At 45.4% G+C, this 18,748-nt stretch overlaps 1 protein-coding gene across 1 annotated transcript in view; it reads right to left on the reverse strand.

The window, feature by feature from the left end:
- Positions 1–9,227: 9,227 nt before the first annotated feature.
- The window catches only part of SEMA5A (semaphorin 5A), a 132,875-nt gene continuing 123,354 nt past the window's right edge, over positions 9,228–18,748 (reverse strand). The window contains exons 19-21 of the mRNA XM_056862973.1: positions 18,273–18,320; positions 12,437–12,648; positions 9,228–9,376 (exon numbers count right to left, since the gene is read on the reverse strand). Of these exons, the coding sequence (XP_056718951.1) occupies positions 9,257–9,376; positions 12,437–12,648; positions 18,273–18,320 (380 nt within the window). The 3' untranslated portion in view covers positions 9,228–9,256. The remainder of the gene's footprint in view (positions 9,377–12,436; positions 12,649–18,272; positions 18,321–18,748) is intronic.

An 18,748-nucleotide genomic window follows, 5' to 3' on the forward strand; every position in this document is an offset into this window, starting at 1 on the left:
TTGAAATATTTCTTCTGATTCATGTGGAATTAAAACCTAATTAAATGTGGCCATCAAGACGTTGGAATCTTTGTGTCTTGTATTAAACTGAAGCATTGTTTAAATCACATGAGAGAGGCAGATTTAAAGCATGGATTTAGGTCAGGCCTCCTGGGTTGTAATTCCTAAGTTTCTGGACAAGAATGCTTACTAGTTGGCTGTTAAAACAAAAGGCGTCAGTTTGCAATTAAGGCCTTCATATTACCTCAGAGCCTAACCTAAAAGCATAACCACTATTGTTCTCCACAGAGACAAGTTGGGACAACTGTTAAATTAATATATCTCTGTTCTGTGTTTACCTGAAATGATATTGAGCCAGGGCTGTCATCCAAAGAACACTTTCCTGTGAGAAAGCCCCATTTGAAAAGAACTGGATTTACTTGTGAGCAGACCTGCTTAGGATTGCTCCCTTGTGTGAAGCTGAATGCCACAAGGGGGGGTGGGGGACACCGGTCTTAGTCATTAGGGCAAAATTGAGTTTCTGGGCGGGGCACAGAATCCGGGCTCACCCTGTTTGGCTGGCAGCCGATTATTAAGTTTTCTGCAATACATGACCGATTCTATTGTGCCTATAACCGTATAACGCATGCCTCAGAACAAGTTCTCTCAATTTTTTCCAATCGAAAAAAAGTGTGTTTTGCTAAAGGACCATGAATTGAATTTTTTATCAGTTCACCGTGAAATTGTAGTATCAGAGTGGTCTATTAGTTTGTTCCCATTTTCTGTTAAGGGTAGAGTTGCCAACTCTGGGTTGGGAAATTCCTGGAGATTTGGGGCAGATCCTGAGAAGGCAGAGTTTGAAGGGGGGAGCTCAATTGGGATGTGATGCCGTTGAGACCACCCTCTAAAGTTGCTGTTTTCTCCGGGGGTACTGGTCTCTATTCTGGAGAGCGGTTGTAATTCCCGGCGAACTCCAGGTTCCACCTAGAGGTTGGCAACCCAAGTTACAGGATTAAATTGGTAGAATTTTAACGTGCTGGAATTGGGCTGGGATCCTGCCCAGACCTTGAGATGCCAATAAATATTTTAAAATCCTCAAGCAGTTTTTTGTTAACTATTTATATGACTGGGTTATGTAGTTGTCACCTGGCCAGGAAAACCTTAGCGTGCCCTCCTTGATTAAATAAACCAACAAGCAAACAGCTGCTTGATCCAGTAAGGATCCATAGATTTATCTCCTGCTAGAGCATGCTGTGCCCCGACCTGGTTGGCCCAAGCTAGCCCAATCTCACCACTTCTCAAAGCTAAGCAGGGTCAGCCATGGTTAGTACTTGCATGGATGACCATCAAGGAAGTCTAGGGTTGCTACAAAGAGGCAGGCAATGGCAAACCACCTCTGAAAGTCTCTTGCCTTGAAAACCATATGAGGTCACCATAAGTTACCTGTGACTTGATATCACTTTCCACCACCAGACAATGCTGCTTTAAAAAGCATAGGGGCAGGTTAGCAGTTGGCAACTGGATATTACAACTGGATATTGCTTAAGATGGTTTTATACATGATCAGGTTTAGAAGGTAGGAAGAGTTCAGTCACCTTCACAATTGGGATTTCTGCTAGCCTGATTTCATTTTGCTTCCCTCCTTTGCTTTGCTTTTAAAAATGCTGCTGCTGTTCAGTTTTGATGGTTTTATATTTCAAACTGCAGAGATAAATGACTGGAATGCTTACCTTCTTGTTTTATAGGTGCTGCTGGTCGTACTAATGTCATGAAGTGGTACTAGAATAAAAATTGAAGGCCAGGCTGTGTTTCATTATTGAAGTTGTAAGAGCAGATGTTTCCAGCTACCTCTGGTGTTGTGTGCTGGGGCTTTATTCCTTTTCTCCAGTGCAAGGGGGGGGTTCAGCTCAATATGGCTTCGGAGTGAGATACTAGGTATGTCTTCGTTATAGATTTGTAAATATAAGAAGATAAAGGTCCCCTGTGCAAGCACGGGGTCATTCCTGACACATGGGGTGACATCACATCCCGACGTTTTCTAGGCAGATTTTGTTTATGGGGTGGTTTGCCAGTGCCTTCCCCAGTCATCTCCCCTTTACCCCCAGCAAGCTGGGTACTCATTTGACTGACCTCGGAAGGATGGAAGGATGAGTCAACCTTGAGATTTGTAAATAGACATTATTAAATTGACAAATTGTGAGCTGCTGCACCCCTGACAACCCCAAATCCAGCCAGTTTAGAACAATCCCAATCCAGTTTCTGCTGGGCTCTGTGCTGACCCAAATCAAATCATCTCTTTTTGCTGCTTAAGAAACTGTTGTCACTCTTTGTGAGTTCCTCAATCCCTGAGGCCTCAGGTTTATGGGATACTGCCTGGAAAAGTTGCTTCAATTTAGGGAGGAGGTAATTCTCCCTTACTTTTTGTGGCTATCAGACTAGACACAGGTAGAGGCACTTTCTTGGAGTGGGGACAGGTGTGTACTTCTGGGGAAAGGAGGGTGAGAAATCAAAATCAATCGGTCTTCCTTTTTCGAGTGCATATTTAGAATCATCATCCTAATGAGCAGATATTGGAGCATGCATTGTGCAGGGTTAGCCCTGAACCACAGAGAAATAATTAGGAATCATTTCTCTATTGCAGTGATTGTCTATCTGTGGACGGAGGGTACTTTGCATTTAGCACAAAGATGCCGTTAGCTTCATAACCCAGCAATACTTGTGTTAGGAAGGCAGCTCAAAAAACGTTAAATTGACTGCAAAACAGTCTCCAGTTAGTAAGTGAAATTGTCAAGTATCAAATCTTATAGCTTGGGATGCAAAAGTGCACAGCCTAACTGACCCTGGCAACTGTATCATTGGGTGGAGAGTCCAGCAGAGGAAATAAACTCCTTTTTGCAGGTGAAATTCAGTGGCTCCGTGGCAAAGCTCAACTGTGCCTGTAGGTGGCGCTGTGCACTGCACAGGGAAGGGACCACCAAGCAGCAGCAACAGGCAAATCTTGTTCCTTCTCTCCAGACTTCGATCCTCTCCTGTATATGAGAAGAGGCTTTCAGAAGTCGTCTCCTCTCCCTCCCTTCTCATGGAAGTTTGCTGGTCCTGCAAGGCTTTGCTTGGGATCCCCTCCCGGACTGGAAGATACTCAGTGTAAAAATGATCTATATTTGGGTCTTCCCTGCAATGCAGGGTACAGGAGGACAGCTTGGGGGGCGGGGAGGAAGATCAGAAGGAAAGAACAAGAAAGGGGGAAGAGAAAAACTACAGAAGCAACTGAAACAAGCAGAGGGCAAAGAGTAGGGCTGTGGACTCCAGTAGTTCTCTCCCCGCCTCCCCGCAAAGTATCTTTTATAAAGCACGTTGCCATATGTGGGGTTTGCAGCACTCCTTTCAAATTTATGAAGTTACATCACTACTTCAGTGGTAGGGAAGTCAGGATCTGAGAGCAAGACTGGGTGGGGCGGGGAACTGCATGGCAGAAACCGAACTGGAATCCACGTCTACTTCCCAATAAGGCCTCCAGCTGTTACTCCCCAGGTTTGCAAAAGACTGTGCGGCCTAAATGGAAGGGGGTGTTGTCCGTTATTAGGGTTGCTGCAATACTCACGCACGCTGCTGTGTGTTGTGGGGGGGGATCCTGCTTGTAACATGGTTGTGCAGAATCCCAAAGGAAATGTTTTAGCGGCTAGGATCACTTCAACACTAGTACAAAAGAAAGCATGCATATTAACCTATCCATTTGGGATGTTGCGTAGACCACCTGAAGCACAGTCCAAGAAAGCCTAAGGACCTCAGGGGATGAAAAGAGGACTGCACGCCACTGCCAGAATGCTTTACAATCCTACTGCTCCCTTGATACAATTGCGCTACTAGGGAAATGCACAGTCCGGTGAACCGTTAGCTGAGGTTAAGGGCACTCTGTTCTGGCCCTGTGCAGATGTTGTGGTTCCACAGGCCCTTTCCCTGACATTCATTACCCCTCTTTCCGTTCATCTCAGAACTGTGGGGCCCCAGGCAAAAGTGCAGGATGGGGCCCCAGAAACCCTGCCGCTGCCACCACCCCGTCAGAGCCCATCAACCCTTGGCTCATGCGGACGCAGCGCCTGGCTGGTGTGAGTACATGCAGTGCTCACAATGCCATGGCAGGAGCTGCTCAAGCTTCAAAGAGGCAGGTGCGAGCAGGAGTCTCTGGGCCAGCTGCCCAAGCCCTAGATGGGGCATATGCCCCACAGAGTGGGTGTGAGCAGTGGCAACAGCCTGCGTTTCTCTTCTTTGTGTATTTCATTTATGTGTTTAAAATATTTTTGTGCATCACCAAAGTGTACTGGGCCCAGAGCAGTTTCCCCAGTTTCCTGTTCTCTAGGATCCCCTCCTGAGCTTGGATGCCCTATTGTTTTTCAGGCCATCTCCCATCTGAGGGTTAACCAGACTTGACCCTGCTTAGCTTCACCTGGTTGCTCCAGTATGTGCTCTTAAACTACACCTTGGCGCTGGTGAGGCATTAGAAGAAGAGTTGTTTTTTATACCTCGGTTTTTCTCTACCTATAAGGAGTCTGAAAGCAGCTTACAATCGCCTTCCTCTCCCCACAACAGATACCTTGTGAGGTAGGTGGGCCTGCGGGAGCTCTAAGAGGTCACCCAGCAAGCTTCATGTGGAGGAGTGGGGAAACAAATATGGTCCTCCAGATTAGAGTCCGCTGCTCATGTGGAGGAGTGGGGAATCAAACCTAGTTCTCCAGATTAGAGTTCACCACTGTTAACCACTACACCATACTGGATCTCTTAAAAGGAGGAAAACAGACATTCTCCCACCATCTTGGTCACAAAACTTTCCATCTGCATCAGGCCTTTGTATGGCCTGTCTACAAAGTGAAACCATGCCTGAAGAGAGGATGGCCCTCAGGATAGAGCAACCTGCAAGTCAGCCCATGGAGGGAAGAATTAGCCCAACAGAATCTAGCAGTTTGGCATCTGCTAATGGGGGGGGGGGGAGAGACTTGTAACATAGGTGATTTAGATCACTGTAATGCACACAGACTATTGATTTACTTTAATAAACTACTTCAGCAGGCTTTGGAGACACCCCCCACCACAGCACCAATCTTAGAGGCTGAAGGGAGGGAAAGGATTTGCAGCCTCACTACGCAACTATGAGGATTAATAAATTTGCCTTTTTAAAAAAGGACCCTGTACATCCTTCATCATCTCCGGGGCTTCCAGAATCCAAGTGCTTTTGGCATGATTACAATTTAGGGGGTGGGGCTGTATAGAAATCCACAGAACTCTCCATGCAGAGTTCTGTGTGCTATTGAGAAGACTCCCCTGAACAGGCTTCTGCTTTTCCACTGCCTACAGAGAGGAGGCTATAAGGAGGGAGGTAAAGGGGTGCCCTAGATTTCTTTAATTAACTTATGTAGTTGCTCCACCCCCACACCAATGCAAGTGTGGGGTTGCAGAACAGAGTAGAGCGTGGCCAGTAGCAAGTTAGAGCTCAGTCACATGCTGCAAAGTCCTCCTGGCTACCACAAGGACTTTTGAGCAGATGTGGGCTGGGAATTCCATGCTTGATGCTTTATTCCCAGGCACACAACAGGAGGAGGAGGCTCAACCCTTCCCTCCTGTGCACTTATCAACATAAAATAGCCCCACGGAACCACTACTCGCACTGTCAGGGAAATTTACACGTACCAATTGGCTGCAGGTACACAGCCCACGAAGTTGTTTCAGGTTGAGGAAACAGCACGGGGGGAGGGGGGCTTAAAGTCCCACTCCTTGGACACTGCAGTCCCAGTCTGAATCAGACCCACACCCAACTGGGAAACATGAAATGCCCAATATACATTCTTGCAGATTTTGTAATGTGTGAATCTGTGCCTGCACATTTTGATGGGACCAAGCGTAAGGAGACATGCATAAGCGAGCATGGAGTACCAGGCAGGAAAGAGCTCAGAGGCCACAGGCCAGGTCAGGGTTCCCCCAACACAACTTGCTTTATCCACAGTTGCTGTGGAGAACCTATTAATTGAATGCTGCAGGGAGGAATTGGGATCAGGAGCCCTCCTCCCTAAGAATCACAGTCCCAAGCTGAAATGGACCCTGCAGCACTTGGGTTCCCCACAGCTGTTAAGCCAGATTTTGTCAAATGCAGCTGTGTGGCCAAACCTATCAGGTAGTTTGACCCTAAACTGGAAACTCATGTGTTTGCCTTGCATCAAGGGAAATGAAGAGGAGCTGTGCATACTGAACCCAAGAGGAAAGCATGTATGCATCCAACAAAAATACATCCTATGCTTTATAATATTTGTGACTAACTCTCGAAGAAGTAGAAAAAACCTTGCTGAAATCTAAAAGAGGGAAAGCAGCCGGTCCTGATGGACTACCAATCGACCTTTTCAAGGAGTTTGTTAGTAAATGGGCCATTCCAATGGCTGCATTTTTTACAAAAATAAATTTGAGTGGCCTAGTCCCTAAATCATGGACTGAAACAACAGTAGTACCAATTTTTTTAAAAGGAGATCCTTCTGTCCCCACAAATTATAGGCAGATAAGCTTACTATCCACAATCGGGAAAGTCTATGCCAGCATCCTGGCCACTAGACTCGCCGACTGGGCCTCCTCAAAAATAGGACCAGAACAAATTGGTTTTATCAAAGGGAAATCAACATATGACCACTGTATTACACTCCATTATTTAGCAGAGAAATATTTGGGCAAGAAGGAAAAGAAACTATATGCAGCCTTTTTAGACCTCAAGGCAGCCTTTGACTTCGTACCCCGCCACGTCTTTGGGAAAAATTGGCAGCAATGGGTATTGAACCTCGCTTGCTGTTCTTAATACAGCAACTATACTCGAATATGAGCTGTCGAATCCGCTACAACCGACTGACCAATCCAACCCCCCCGATTATTTCTAATAAATTCTTTTTAGCCAAAGGTGGTCACAGTATGTCCCAGCAGCAATCTGGCTCTTCAAAGCCAAATTACTATCACAACTCTTCTATGGTATTCCGATTTGGCGTCTGAAATTATCTCCAGCAATTGAGAAGATCCAGGCCACTTTCCTCCGCAAGCTTATGGGACCACCAAGATGTATTTCTTACGAGACCCTATGCTTAGAGACTGGTCTGAACCTTTTATCATCCCGTGCCTGGTTAATTATATTTAGATTTTGCCTACGACTACATTATTGAACAACGCCAGGCAGTCTGATTGCGCTGATGCTTGCTGAAAGCACCTACTCTACCTGGTACAACAGAATAGTCAAACAACTCCAAACCATTGGGTTACCCATGGAGCAATTATTTAATATGAATTAAAAACAAATTTATACTGAAATAAAGAGAAGCATTCTTGATATAGACTATCAGAGATTAATAGCTGGAGCACGGAAGACTTGCTCGCCACTTTTTTATGATATAATACCTACACGGAACACACTGCCAAAGTACTTCTACGATCTGATTTCCCCGTCTTTACGACACTCTTTCATGTTGGCCCAATTTAATACTTTACGACAGCGATCACATGTGGCAGATACCAAAAAATGCCCTACGGGAATAGAGTTTGCAGCTGTAATGGAAAGTCACCTGAATCCACGGAACATGTGTTTGTTCTGTGAGAAATATAGAGCCAAACGAGAGAAGTTATTTACCCCATGGATAAAGAATAGCGAGGACAGTGAAAGTAGATAGCTAGTTCATCGACTGTTAAAGGATCATAACCCTCAGCTTTCTGAAGCAGGTGCCAAATTTGTTACTATTACTTCGGGGCAAGAAGGAGTGTAGTTAATGAACGAAGGACTCGGATTATATAATGGTCTCCCTGGTCACTATAAGGATTATTAAAGCTGTTTGTATTCACTATTTGTACATGTCTGCCCAAAGAATGGCCATTTTAAAATTGCTCTGTATTTGGCACTGGATGGCTTATTTTTGTATTTGATTTTTTAGCTATTATGCCAATAAATAAGGTTATGAATGAAAATATATATATTTGTGACTACTAAAAATATGCAAGACTTTCTTCAGAGTTTTCTTTGGAAAGTAGCACACAAGATTTGAAATGCACATTTTCTGAACTTAGTTGACAAATTATTTCACATAACTCTGATATTCGTTCAAACAGCAAAACTGGTTTTCTTTTTTTAAAGGCAAAGATGTCATTGTTCACAATTAGCAGACAACAAAGAACTGATTCAGTACAAAACTTGGGCGCCTGATTATCTCCCCCTTTTCAGTTCAAGCAAGAGAAAACCAACTTGATGCTCAGCAAAGCACTTCCAGTATTTACATAATCCAAGCATGACGGCCAAGCTCAGTTAGTTCTTCAAAATTATTACAACAATTCTCTGATATGCTTTATGCCATTGTTTTCCTTAATGATTTTTTTTGGAGGGGAACCCCCAAAACATAAAAATAGAGGTGTTTATGCTTTTCCATCTGCTTCTAAGCTTGTCATAGCAAAGGAAGTCGATGCATCTGCAAGAAAGCCAGTTGTGTGTTCTAATGGGTTTGTGAACGTTGTGATGGACAACCCAGGTGGACTCCGTGTAGTTTTGCAGGCTAAGCAAACAGCCATGCTAGTATAGCAATTGATGTGCAGCAATATCATGCAGAAATAACTCTCAGTGCACTCCCTTGCTTCCCTCTCCAGCCAATTAAAACAGTCCTCAAGGGTGTAGATCTTGATGGCTTCCACCACTTGCTCTACATACATCCCTTGCACCAATGCAGGCTTACAGTTCCACCATAATTGCTTTCAAGTTCTTCAAGGGCCTCAAAACCGTTTCATAGCTCTAAAAATATGGCACAGAAGGTGACTCCAACTCTGACATGCATAGTGGACTTCTTGGACTTGCTACCAACAGTCAGAATAATTCAATTTGATTATTTCTCAGGCCTTCGGGTTTTGTTTTGTTTTGTTGCACTGTTTCATAGAGTCAACCCACTTGCAGAAGAAAAAAATTCTCCTAGGCAACTGAGAAGCAATGTCCTGTGGGAAGTATCTAATTGTCTTCAAATCACCTTTTGAGAAACTGAAAATATTAATTAGTAGAAGGGCAGCAAACTGACCAAAAACCTAAAATAAAAATGATCTTCATCTTGTCTCTCTTTGTCCTGCTATGATGACACAGCACAAATATTATACTGCAGGATGCAGCTTTGGAAAGGGAACCTCCTGCCCAGATAGGTCATGATGGTAATTTTTTTTCAATTGGCATCTGCATGACGCTAATACTTTATGATCTGCTCAACAGTCAGGCCGTGGGGAGACAGAGACCCACTTAATACTCATCGTAGTGATTCAGGTCTGTGAAGTAGGCGTTGGAATACGCCTTGGAGGTGTGGTGTGGATTGAAGTACTTGTTCTGTTCTTCCAGGATGAGATTATTCTTGTTAAATGCCTGAGGGGGAAAAACATAGAGTAAGTGCATAATTCCCCTTAAAATAACAACATCCCAAATAAGGCAACTGAGAACTATAAACATGCAGATTTATTACATTTGCTGCATTATAAGAGACAAAAAAGCAGCTGCAGAGAATGTCCCTTTCAAATTCTGCAGGAGCTCAATTCAGTTCAGACCCAACAGATTTAAAAAGTCTCACATAGTCTGGCCCTCAATATCTATAATGGTCCATAGCAAAATCCAAAACCAAAAGCCATAAATAATACCTTTTACTAAGAACAACCTTTTACTAAAATTATGAAATAAAGCAGGAGATCGACTCATAAAATTTTGTGAAGACAACAATTGGTTCATTGTGAACACGTTTCAGGCAACCAAAGAGACGATTATATATGTGGATATCACCAAATTGCCAATACAGAAATGAGATAGATTACATAACTGGAAGCAGAAGATGGAGAAGCTCTCTGCTAAAACAAGACCAAGAGCTGACTGTGGTACACACACCATGAACTGTTAATATCAAAAATTAGAATAAAACTAAGAAAAACACCAAAACATGCATAGTGCCAAAATACAATCTAAACAAGATACCTGAAGAGTTTAAAGACTGTGTAAAGAACAGATTTGCATTGCTAAGTTGAAGTGAACCAGAAGAACTATGCACTGAAACCAGAGATATTATCAAGTAAGTATGTACAAAGATGATCCCTGTACCCAAAAGAAATGGAAAGCCTTGATGAATGCTGATGACACTCTTAAAACTGCTGAAGATCAACAACAAGCAAAAGTAAAAAGTGACAGAAATAGAGTCAGAAATGCAACATTCCAGTGACTTGCATGTAGAGACAAGGAGAACCGTTATAATAACCAGTGTACAGAAATAGAAGAGAACAACAACAAAAAAGAAACAAGAGGTCTGTTCCACAAGATCCAAGAAATCAAAGGGAAATTTAAAGCACTGTTAGGCATGCTGAAAGATCAACATGGAAATATATTAACTGAACAGGGCAAAATAAAGAAATGATGGGAACAATACACTAAAGAACTATGCAGAAGAGATGAAAGGATGACAGATTTGTTCCAAGAAGAACCTTTTGAAGAATATCCTGCAATTTTAGAAAGTGACGTGAAAGCTGTATTCAAAGCAATTGGGAGAAACAAATAATCAGGAGTAGATAGGATATCATTAGAGCTATTTCAAGTCTCAGAAACAGAGTCCATCAAAATCTTGACAAGAATATGCCAACAAATATGGAAAAGGAAACAATGGCCCACAGGCTGGAAACACTTAATTTACATTCCAATTTCAAAAAAAGGAGACGTCAAATACCATCAGACCATCTATTGGATCATCGCATTAATTTCTCATGCAAGTAAAGGAATACTCAAAATCTTACAACAAAGACTGTTACTATATATGGAACGAGAAATGGCAGATCAAGCTAGATTCAGAAAAGGAAGAGACTCTAGCGATCATACTGCAAATTTATGTTGGTTACTGGAGTATACAAAAGGATTTCAGAAGAATATTGGCTTGTGTTTCATGGAGTACAGCAAAGCTTTTGACTGCATGGGATCATGAAAAAGCAATGGCTGGTTTTAAAGGAAATGGGTGTGACACAACATCTGATTGTTTTGATGTGCAACCAGTATTCCGGCTAAGAAGCTCCTGTTAAAACAGAATGGTCTTTTATGCATGGGTTGGATCTCCCTGCTTGGACCTGGGTTCATAGCACATTAAAGTAACCCGGGTGGGGGGAAACTGTATGCATTGGCTTGAATGATCAGGGACGAAACTGTGTGCTAATCAAACAACGAATAAAGAAAAGCAGTCTCCCAAGCTCAAATCAAGTCCCACCTCTTTAAATGCTGCCCTATAATTGGCTTACCTAGCAATGCTCCCCATGAGAGAAGATTTCCTTCCCCCCAAACCCAACTGCCACATAAAAAAGCATTTTAAGAAAAAAACAAAAAAATTGGGCTACCTGAAAGAAGGGGGGGAGATCCAAGCCTCATTTTAAAATAGCCTTTCTTTTGCTCAGAAAGAGCTCCGAGGTAGCAGGAAGCACTTGAATCCCCGCCTCTTTACACACTGCTTTGTGACTGGCTGTGAGTAGGGTTGCCAACCTCCAGGTACTAGCTGGAGATCTGCTATTACAACAGAGCAATGCTGATTCTGTGACCTTAGGCAGATGATGAGAGGGAGGGCAGCTTGGCCATCTTCTGGTCACTAGGGGTGTGGAGGGGAGAGGTAGTTGTGAATTTCCTGCATTGTGCAGGGGGTTGGACTTGATGGCCCTGGTGGTCCCTTCCAACTCTATGATTCTATGCTCTCCAGCCGATAGAGATCAGTTCACCTGGAGAAAATGGCTGCTTTGGCAATTGGACTCTATGGCATTGAAGTCCCTCCCCTCCCCAAACAGCTGTAACCTGTAGGGCTGGACACCAAACCACCTTCATCAGTGATGCCCCTTCTGAGAATCAGTTGACACTACCATGGAATCTCCTTGTAGTGGAATGATGTACTGAGAGCTCTACAAAGCTACAGCTGTGGTGGCAGAAGTCATCACACAGAGGTCATTAGCAGCAATCCCTGAAGGTGGTATGTATTTGTGTGCCCTGGCTTGGAAGAGAAGACCCCCAACAAAATACTTCAGTTAAGACAACTCAGGGCCAAACTACACAAGACTTTTATTTTAACAAGTCAGCTCTGAGCTGAAATGGGCCTCAGAAGAGTTTTAAGAAGGCGTTCCCTGCAGCTGCTGTGTATGAGTTGAGTATGACTCACTTTTCCCACAGCTGCACAGTAGCTGCAGGGAACACTCTTTTAAAACCCTGCAGGTGCCCAGTTTGGCTCAGACACAATTCGTTCAAAAAATGTCTCATGTATTCCGGCCCTCAGGAGCATGAATATAAAAGCAGACCCTTTGAGAATCACTGAATGAAGGGGGAAAAGGGAATATGCAAATATTTCAAATCAATAAATAAATAACCCTCAATTACGGCCATGGGAAACCCTTCCTCTGCCAAGCACAATCGCTCTTTATTCTTTACCTTAATGGCTTCCACGGAATCGTATTTGTCCAGCTTGTTGATATGGTTAGTGATGTTGGTATTAAGAGGTGCAGGAGACACTGGGTGGATGACCGTTGCATCATGGGACTGCTGCTGATACCGTTGGCAATAAGTGTAAACCAGAAGAGTCAGAAGGCACCCAAGGATGGAGCTGCTCAGCCCCACGGCAGTCATGTGGAACATATTAAACTCTGTCGGGTGGAGAAGATAAGACAGTGTTGTCGAAGGCTTTCACGGTCAGAGTTCATTGGTTCTTGTAGGTTATCCGGGCTGTGTGACCATGGTCTTAGTATTTTCTTTCCTGACGTTTCGCCAGCAGCTGTGGCAGGCAACTTCAGAGGAGTAACACTGAAGGACAGTGTCTCTCAGTGTCAAGTGTGTAGGAAGAGTAATATATAGTCAGAAAGGGGTTGGGTTGAGCTGAATCATTGTCCTGCAAAAAGTATCAAAGGTAATGTGCTAATCATTGTCCTGTAAGTATCAAGATAATGTGCTAATGAGGGTGTGGTATGTTAATATGGAACCATTGTATCCTGAAGTGATCTGTTAATGTGTGAAATCCAAAGATAATCTGCATGGCTATTGTGGATGTAGTCTTCGTTAGTCTGGAGGTTTTCAGGACAGGAAGCCAAGCCTTATTCATTCTTAAACTCTCTTCTTTTCTGTTAAAGTTGTGCTGACATCGGGACAACAAAACGCAGCATACAAACAAGGATAAAAGAACATGAAAGATACTGCAGACTTGGCCAACCTGAGAAATCAGCAGTGGCTGAACATGGACTGACACAAACAGGACACAGGGTCTTATTCCAAGACACTGAAAGACTGGACAATTCTACCAACTATTTTGTCAGATTGCACAGAGAAGCCATTGAAATTCATAAACATCAGCACAACTTTAACAGAAACGTCAGGAAAGAAAATACCAAGACCACGGTTACACAGCCCGGATAACCTACAAGAACCAATAAGACAATGTATTTGATGATGTTGGATTCATTTTCGTATTACATATTTATACAGGCATTGTAGGCACAATTTATTTACTTTGTTTATCGGCCACCTTTCTCACTGTAAACTCAAGGCAATTACAAAAAATAGAAAACAATTTGGTCAGCTAGCACAAGACATCCAATGAGCAATGCAATAATACCAGATTTGCAGAATTAGAAAACAATGCAAACAATGAACAAAAACATGTCATGCCAGGGTGAGAGGTGTATGTGAGTGTGTGTGCGTGAAAATGCACAGCTCAGCTTTGAGCTAAGACTCAGCTTTGAGATTTGAGAGCAAGTTTCTAGCTCTTATTATTGTAAAGCATCAACTTGAATATGACATTTGTGGCAATCTTGGAAGCAAGAGTGGTGGATCTACAAGGCTTCCAAAGACCTGCAGGCTGGGTTTCCACGGCACACTTAGCTCCTCACCTTACACCCTGGTTTAACACTTTAATGATGCAAACTAACAGCGACTCAGCAAATCTAGCTGCCACAATCAACGATTTGTCACATATTGTGAGAAAGGTGAGTCTTCACAGAGGCAGTGGGCAGGAGGCCCACCAATGGCCAACAGAAATTAGACTATCCTTTGTTTAAAGCACAAACGTTTTGTTCCAGCTCCTTCCTGTGCCACTTTTTCATAAAGGTAAAGGTGCAAGTGACATCAAATCTCGACATTTACTAGGCAGACTGTCTTTACAGGGTGGTTTGCCATTGCTTTCCCCAGTCATCGACAGTTTACCCCCAGCAAGCTGGGTACTTTTTCATGTGTGTATGTGTAAAGTACCTTCAAGTTGCAGCAGACTTATGGTGACCCCTTTTTGGGGTTTTCATGGCAAGGGACTAACAGAGGTGGTTTGCCAGTGCCTTCCTCTGCACAGCAACCCTGGTATTCCTTGGTGGTCTCCCATCCAAATACTAACCAGGGCTGACCCTGCTTAGCTTCTGAGATCTGATGAGATCAGGCTAGCCTGGGCCACTTTTTCATACACAGCAGGAAAACAATACCCATCTCTCCCCCCCACTGCCCCCACAGACCGGGGGGGGGGGATTTTGAGCAAGATGGAGAGGAAAGGATTAGGCAGCCTCTCCCCACCAACCTTTGTACATCAAAAGATATTGGGTTTAAAAAAACAGAGGGGAAAGAAAACAGAGTTGCACTTATCTGTAACTGTTGTTCATTGAGTGGTCCTCTTTGCAGGCACACATGGGAACTGCGCTTGCGCAAGCCTGCCACGGAGCATTTGGAAAGCTTATTTTTAGCCTAGCAACAAGGATTGCTCCCCCTCCCCTCCGTGAACAGTCCTTCCCAGTCCTTTCAGACACGTGACAGAGGGGCAGGGAGCACCCTTCCCTCAGTTCTCCTTCTGCCGCTGCGGTACCCAGACCCATCTAGGCAGTGAGCCAGGCCACAGCGGGGAAGGAGGGAAGGATGTGTGCCTGCAAAGAGGACCACTCGATGAACAACAGTTACAGGTAAGTGCAACTCTGTTTTCATTGTCGTGGCCTCTTTGCAGTCCCACATGGGAGATTAGCACACTCACTTGCTGTGGAGGTGGGTGTGGAAGCTGGTCACTGGAGGATCAAACTCAACACCACTTTCCCCACAGCAGCATCTGCTCCAGAGTCAACGTCCAACCTGTAGTGCCGGATGAACGTCAAAGGCGTGGACCAGGTGGCAGCACGGCAGACATCTTGCAGATTTACATGGGTGGCGAGGGCAGCTGAGGATGCCTGAGCTCTGGTGGAATGAGTATGGACTGGTAGTGGACAGGGCGTGCTGGTTCCTGCATAGGCCTTTTTGATGGCCGAGACAACCCACCGTGACAGTGTCTGTGACAGAGGTCTATGTCCAGGGACAGATGGAATGCGGAGACCACCTTAGGTAGGTGCTCTAAGCTAGGTCTTAGGACTACTCTGTCCCTATGGAATTTGGTGAAGGGGGCGTAATGGAGGATAGCCCTGAAGTCTGCTACCCTGCGGGCTGATGTGATGGTGTAAGGTCTGAGTTCACCTGTTGACTCCCAATCACCAAACGTCCAGACAGAGTATTCTAAGAAGCTGGTTTATTTAGGAAGCAGGAGGTGAGTAGCAGAAACTTACAGGGAAAGGTACGAGGACTCTAATGTGGGGGAGAAGAGCAGGTTGGCACATATACGGAAAACCAAAGGCACAGTTGGATACCAGGCCAAGCCTGGTTCTCATGGTAGATTACAGTTATCACGAAAACAGAGAGCGAGTAGACATAACAATCTTCTGAGCTACACAACCTTGGAGGCCAGCTGCACTCTCAGCCCTGGAGCTCACAGATGGCCATGAGAAAGGCTATCTTGTAAGACAAGAGGTCCAAAGGGCACCTGGCCATAGGCTCAAAGGGCTTACGAATGAGCTGGGCCAACACCAAGGAAAGGCTCCACTGGGCCACAGGGGATTTTACTGGAGGGTACATATTATTCCGGCCCTTCAGGAACCTCTTGCACTAGGGGTGGAAGAAAAGCGAACCCCCATCGATACCCACGTGGAAGGCCAAAATTGCTGCCAGGTGGACTTTCACTGAGGTGTTAGAAAGGCCCACATCCTTAAGGGAGAGGAGGTACTCCAGCACATTGGGCAAGGAGCAGGTGTCAGGCGTAAGACCCTGAGAAGTAGCCCAATGGGAAAAATGGGTCCATTTGGAATTACAGGACCATCTAGTGGCCAATTTCCGTGAGGACAAGAGGACTTCTGCAGCTCTGTCCGACCATTGGTTCACTGGAGGATTAGCCAGGTGGTCAGGTGGAGGGAGGGCACATCGTGGTGACGAACGCTGCCCATCCGCAGAAGGCCCTTGTGTGGAGGAAAGTGAAACGTGGACCCTCTGGCCAACTTCCTCAGGAGGGGAAACCACGGTTGCTTGGGCCAATACAAGGCGACCAGGATGACGGAGGCCCTGTCCTGAAGGATCTTGGCCAAGGTCCTTCCCAGTAGTGGGAATGGGGGAAAGACGTACAGGAGGCTTCTCCCCCAGTGGATCTGGAAGGCATCCCCTATGGACCCTGGATCCATAGCGGCACTGGAGCAGAATGTTGGGCATTTGGCATTGAGGGCCGTGGCAAAGAGGTCTATGCTCGGGGTACCCCATCGAGCAAAGACAGGGGCCAGGAACTCGTCCTGAAGGGACCACTCATGGTTTAGCGAGGTATCCCGACTGAGGGCATCTGCAGCTATTTTGGAGACCCTTGCTATGTGCATGGCAGAGAGGGAGACATTGTGAGCGACAGCCCATTCCCAAATTTGCGTGGCCTCTTGGCAAAGGGCCATGGAACCAGTACCCCCGTTTGCAGAGGTAGTATTTCATGGCCATGTTGTCGGTGGCTACCATGACGGTGGAGCCGGTGAGCATGTCTGAGAAGGAAGCAAGAGCGTATTTCACTGCCTGGAGCTCATACTGGCAAAACCCCCATGGATGTTGCAGTCCCCACTGGGTGCGAGCCCTATCCGGGTTGCATGCGTGGCAGTCCACAGTTTTGGCTGAGAAAGTCCCAGGTTGAGCATCGAACTGGTGGTCAGGGTCAAAATTGGCTTGGTTGACTTCTAAGTCGTCGTTGTCCGAAGATGAAAACACTTTTGAATCGTACCTCGATGGAGACGGAGCTGTAGGTCTGCAGCGAGAGGTTTCTCGCTCCCACTCTCGGCATTGAGGAGACAATGAGGAATCATGACGGATCCTTTGTTGGGTTGGAGGTGAACGGTGTCGGGGACGAGATTCTCATTCGCCAGATCCAGACGGGCACGGAGAGTCCCCATTCGGGGTCGATGGATGTGCCTCCTGGCCAGGCAGAATCGCCTCGGAGTCGGTAAGTGGACGCAAGTGAGCGACCGACAGAAGTGCCGATGCGAGGTCGACATCGACCTGGGTTGCCGGGATCGATTGTCTTGGTGGTGATGATGCCTGACCGTGAGGGTTCGGGGTTGAAGAACCTCTGGAGGTGACTCCTCTTTTGAGGTCGATGGAGCCAACAACCAACCAGTTGCAGGTTTAGAGCCCAATTTTTTCCCATGCTTGGAAGTTGAAGAAGAGTGCTTCTTCTTCTTGGAAGCCTCCAGTAAGGGGACAGACCCCGCTCTCTTGGATGTGGAAGAGAGAGCCTTAGTAGACTGAGGTGGAGGCATTGACACCGACACAGGAGACTTGGATCTTTTGTCTCCAGCTTCCTGGGCCCCAGGAAATTTCATCGCCCTTTCCCACAGGGCTGCTTTAAGCCTCAAATCCCGATCTTTTCGGGCATTTGGTGTGAATAAGGCACAGGCCTGACAGGCTGAGGGAATATGCCCCTCACCCAGGCAAAGAAGACAGTCATCATGCTTGTCCGATTTGCACATCTTACTCCTGCAACTCTTAAGGTTCTTGAAGTGCGCCATCCAGGAGAAGAAGGAGGTCGAGTCAGAACAAAGGAACTAGAAGTTCAGAAGAAAAAACTTTGAAGAAAAGGCGAAGCTCTCCAAAGCGTCCTCTAACCACAGCAGCAGAAAGAGAACTGAGGGAAGGATGCTCCCCGCCCCTCCGTCACGTGTCCGAAAGGGCGGGAAGGATTGTTGACAGAGGGGAGGAGAGCAATCCTTGTTGCTAGGCTAAAAATAAGCTTTCCAAATGCTCCGCGGCAGGCCTGCGCACGCACAGGTCCCATGTGGGACTGCAAAGAGGCCACGACGATGAATCACAGGATGCAACATAACACATGAATTGAACCTCAGCTAGTAAATATAGCTGGGGAAAGTCATGTGAAAAAAAGAGAAGACAAGAATGGAGGAAACAACAACGAGAGGAGTGGGCTTACCACCACATCGCTTTTCTTTGATACTGCTGGTTCTTGCTACCGTTATGTCTGCAACAGAAAATAATCCAATTATGTAATGCTGGTAAAGAACGACAGTTCTAAATCACTCTTGACGTTCCTTTTTGTAACTCCCTACTCGGTCTGAGAAATGCTGAAACCTGCAGGATTCTTTTTCACCACCTTACATTTGATGAGAAAAATAAAATATGTTCCATTCTGCAAAGATTTCATGCCATCACTCATTCACTTAAATCCAGCAAAGGCAGTCCACCCATCAAATGTGAACGTGAAAGCCTTTGCGGGAGGGGAAAGATTTTTTAAAAAATCTCTCAACTGGCTTGTATGCTGTGTGCTCCCACGCCTGCGGAGGGAAAGAAAGAAGGGAGCTCCTGGATTTGACCCAAAGTTCCAGGAAAACTGGGAATTCAGAGAACCTGATACACAAATTGTTGTAACATTATAGTGATATAAAAATA

The sequence above is a fragment of the Euleptes europaea genome, chromosome 17, assembly GCF_029931775.1.
Source record: "Euleptes europaea isolate rEulEur1 chromosome 17, rEulEur1.hap1, whole genome shotgun sequence".
NCBI lineage: Eukaryota > Metazoa > Chordata > Lepidosauria > Squamata > Sphaerodactylidae > Euleptes > Euleptes europaea.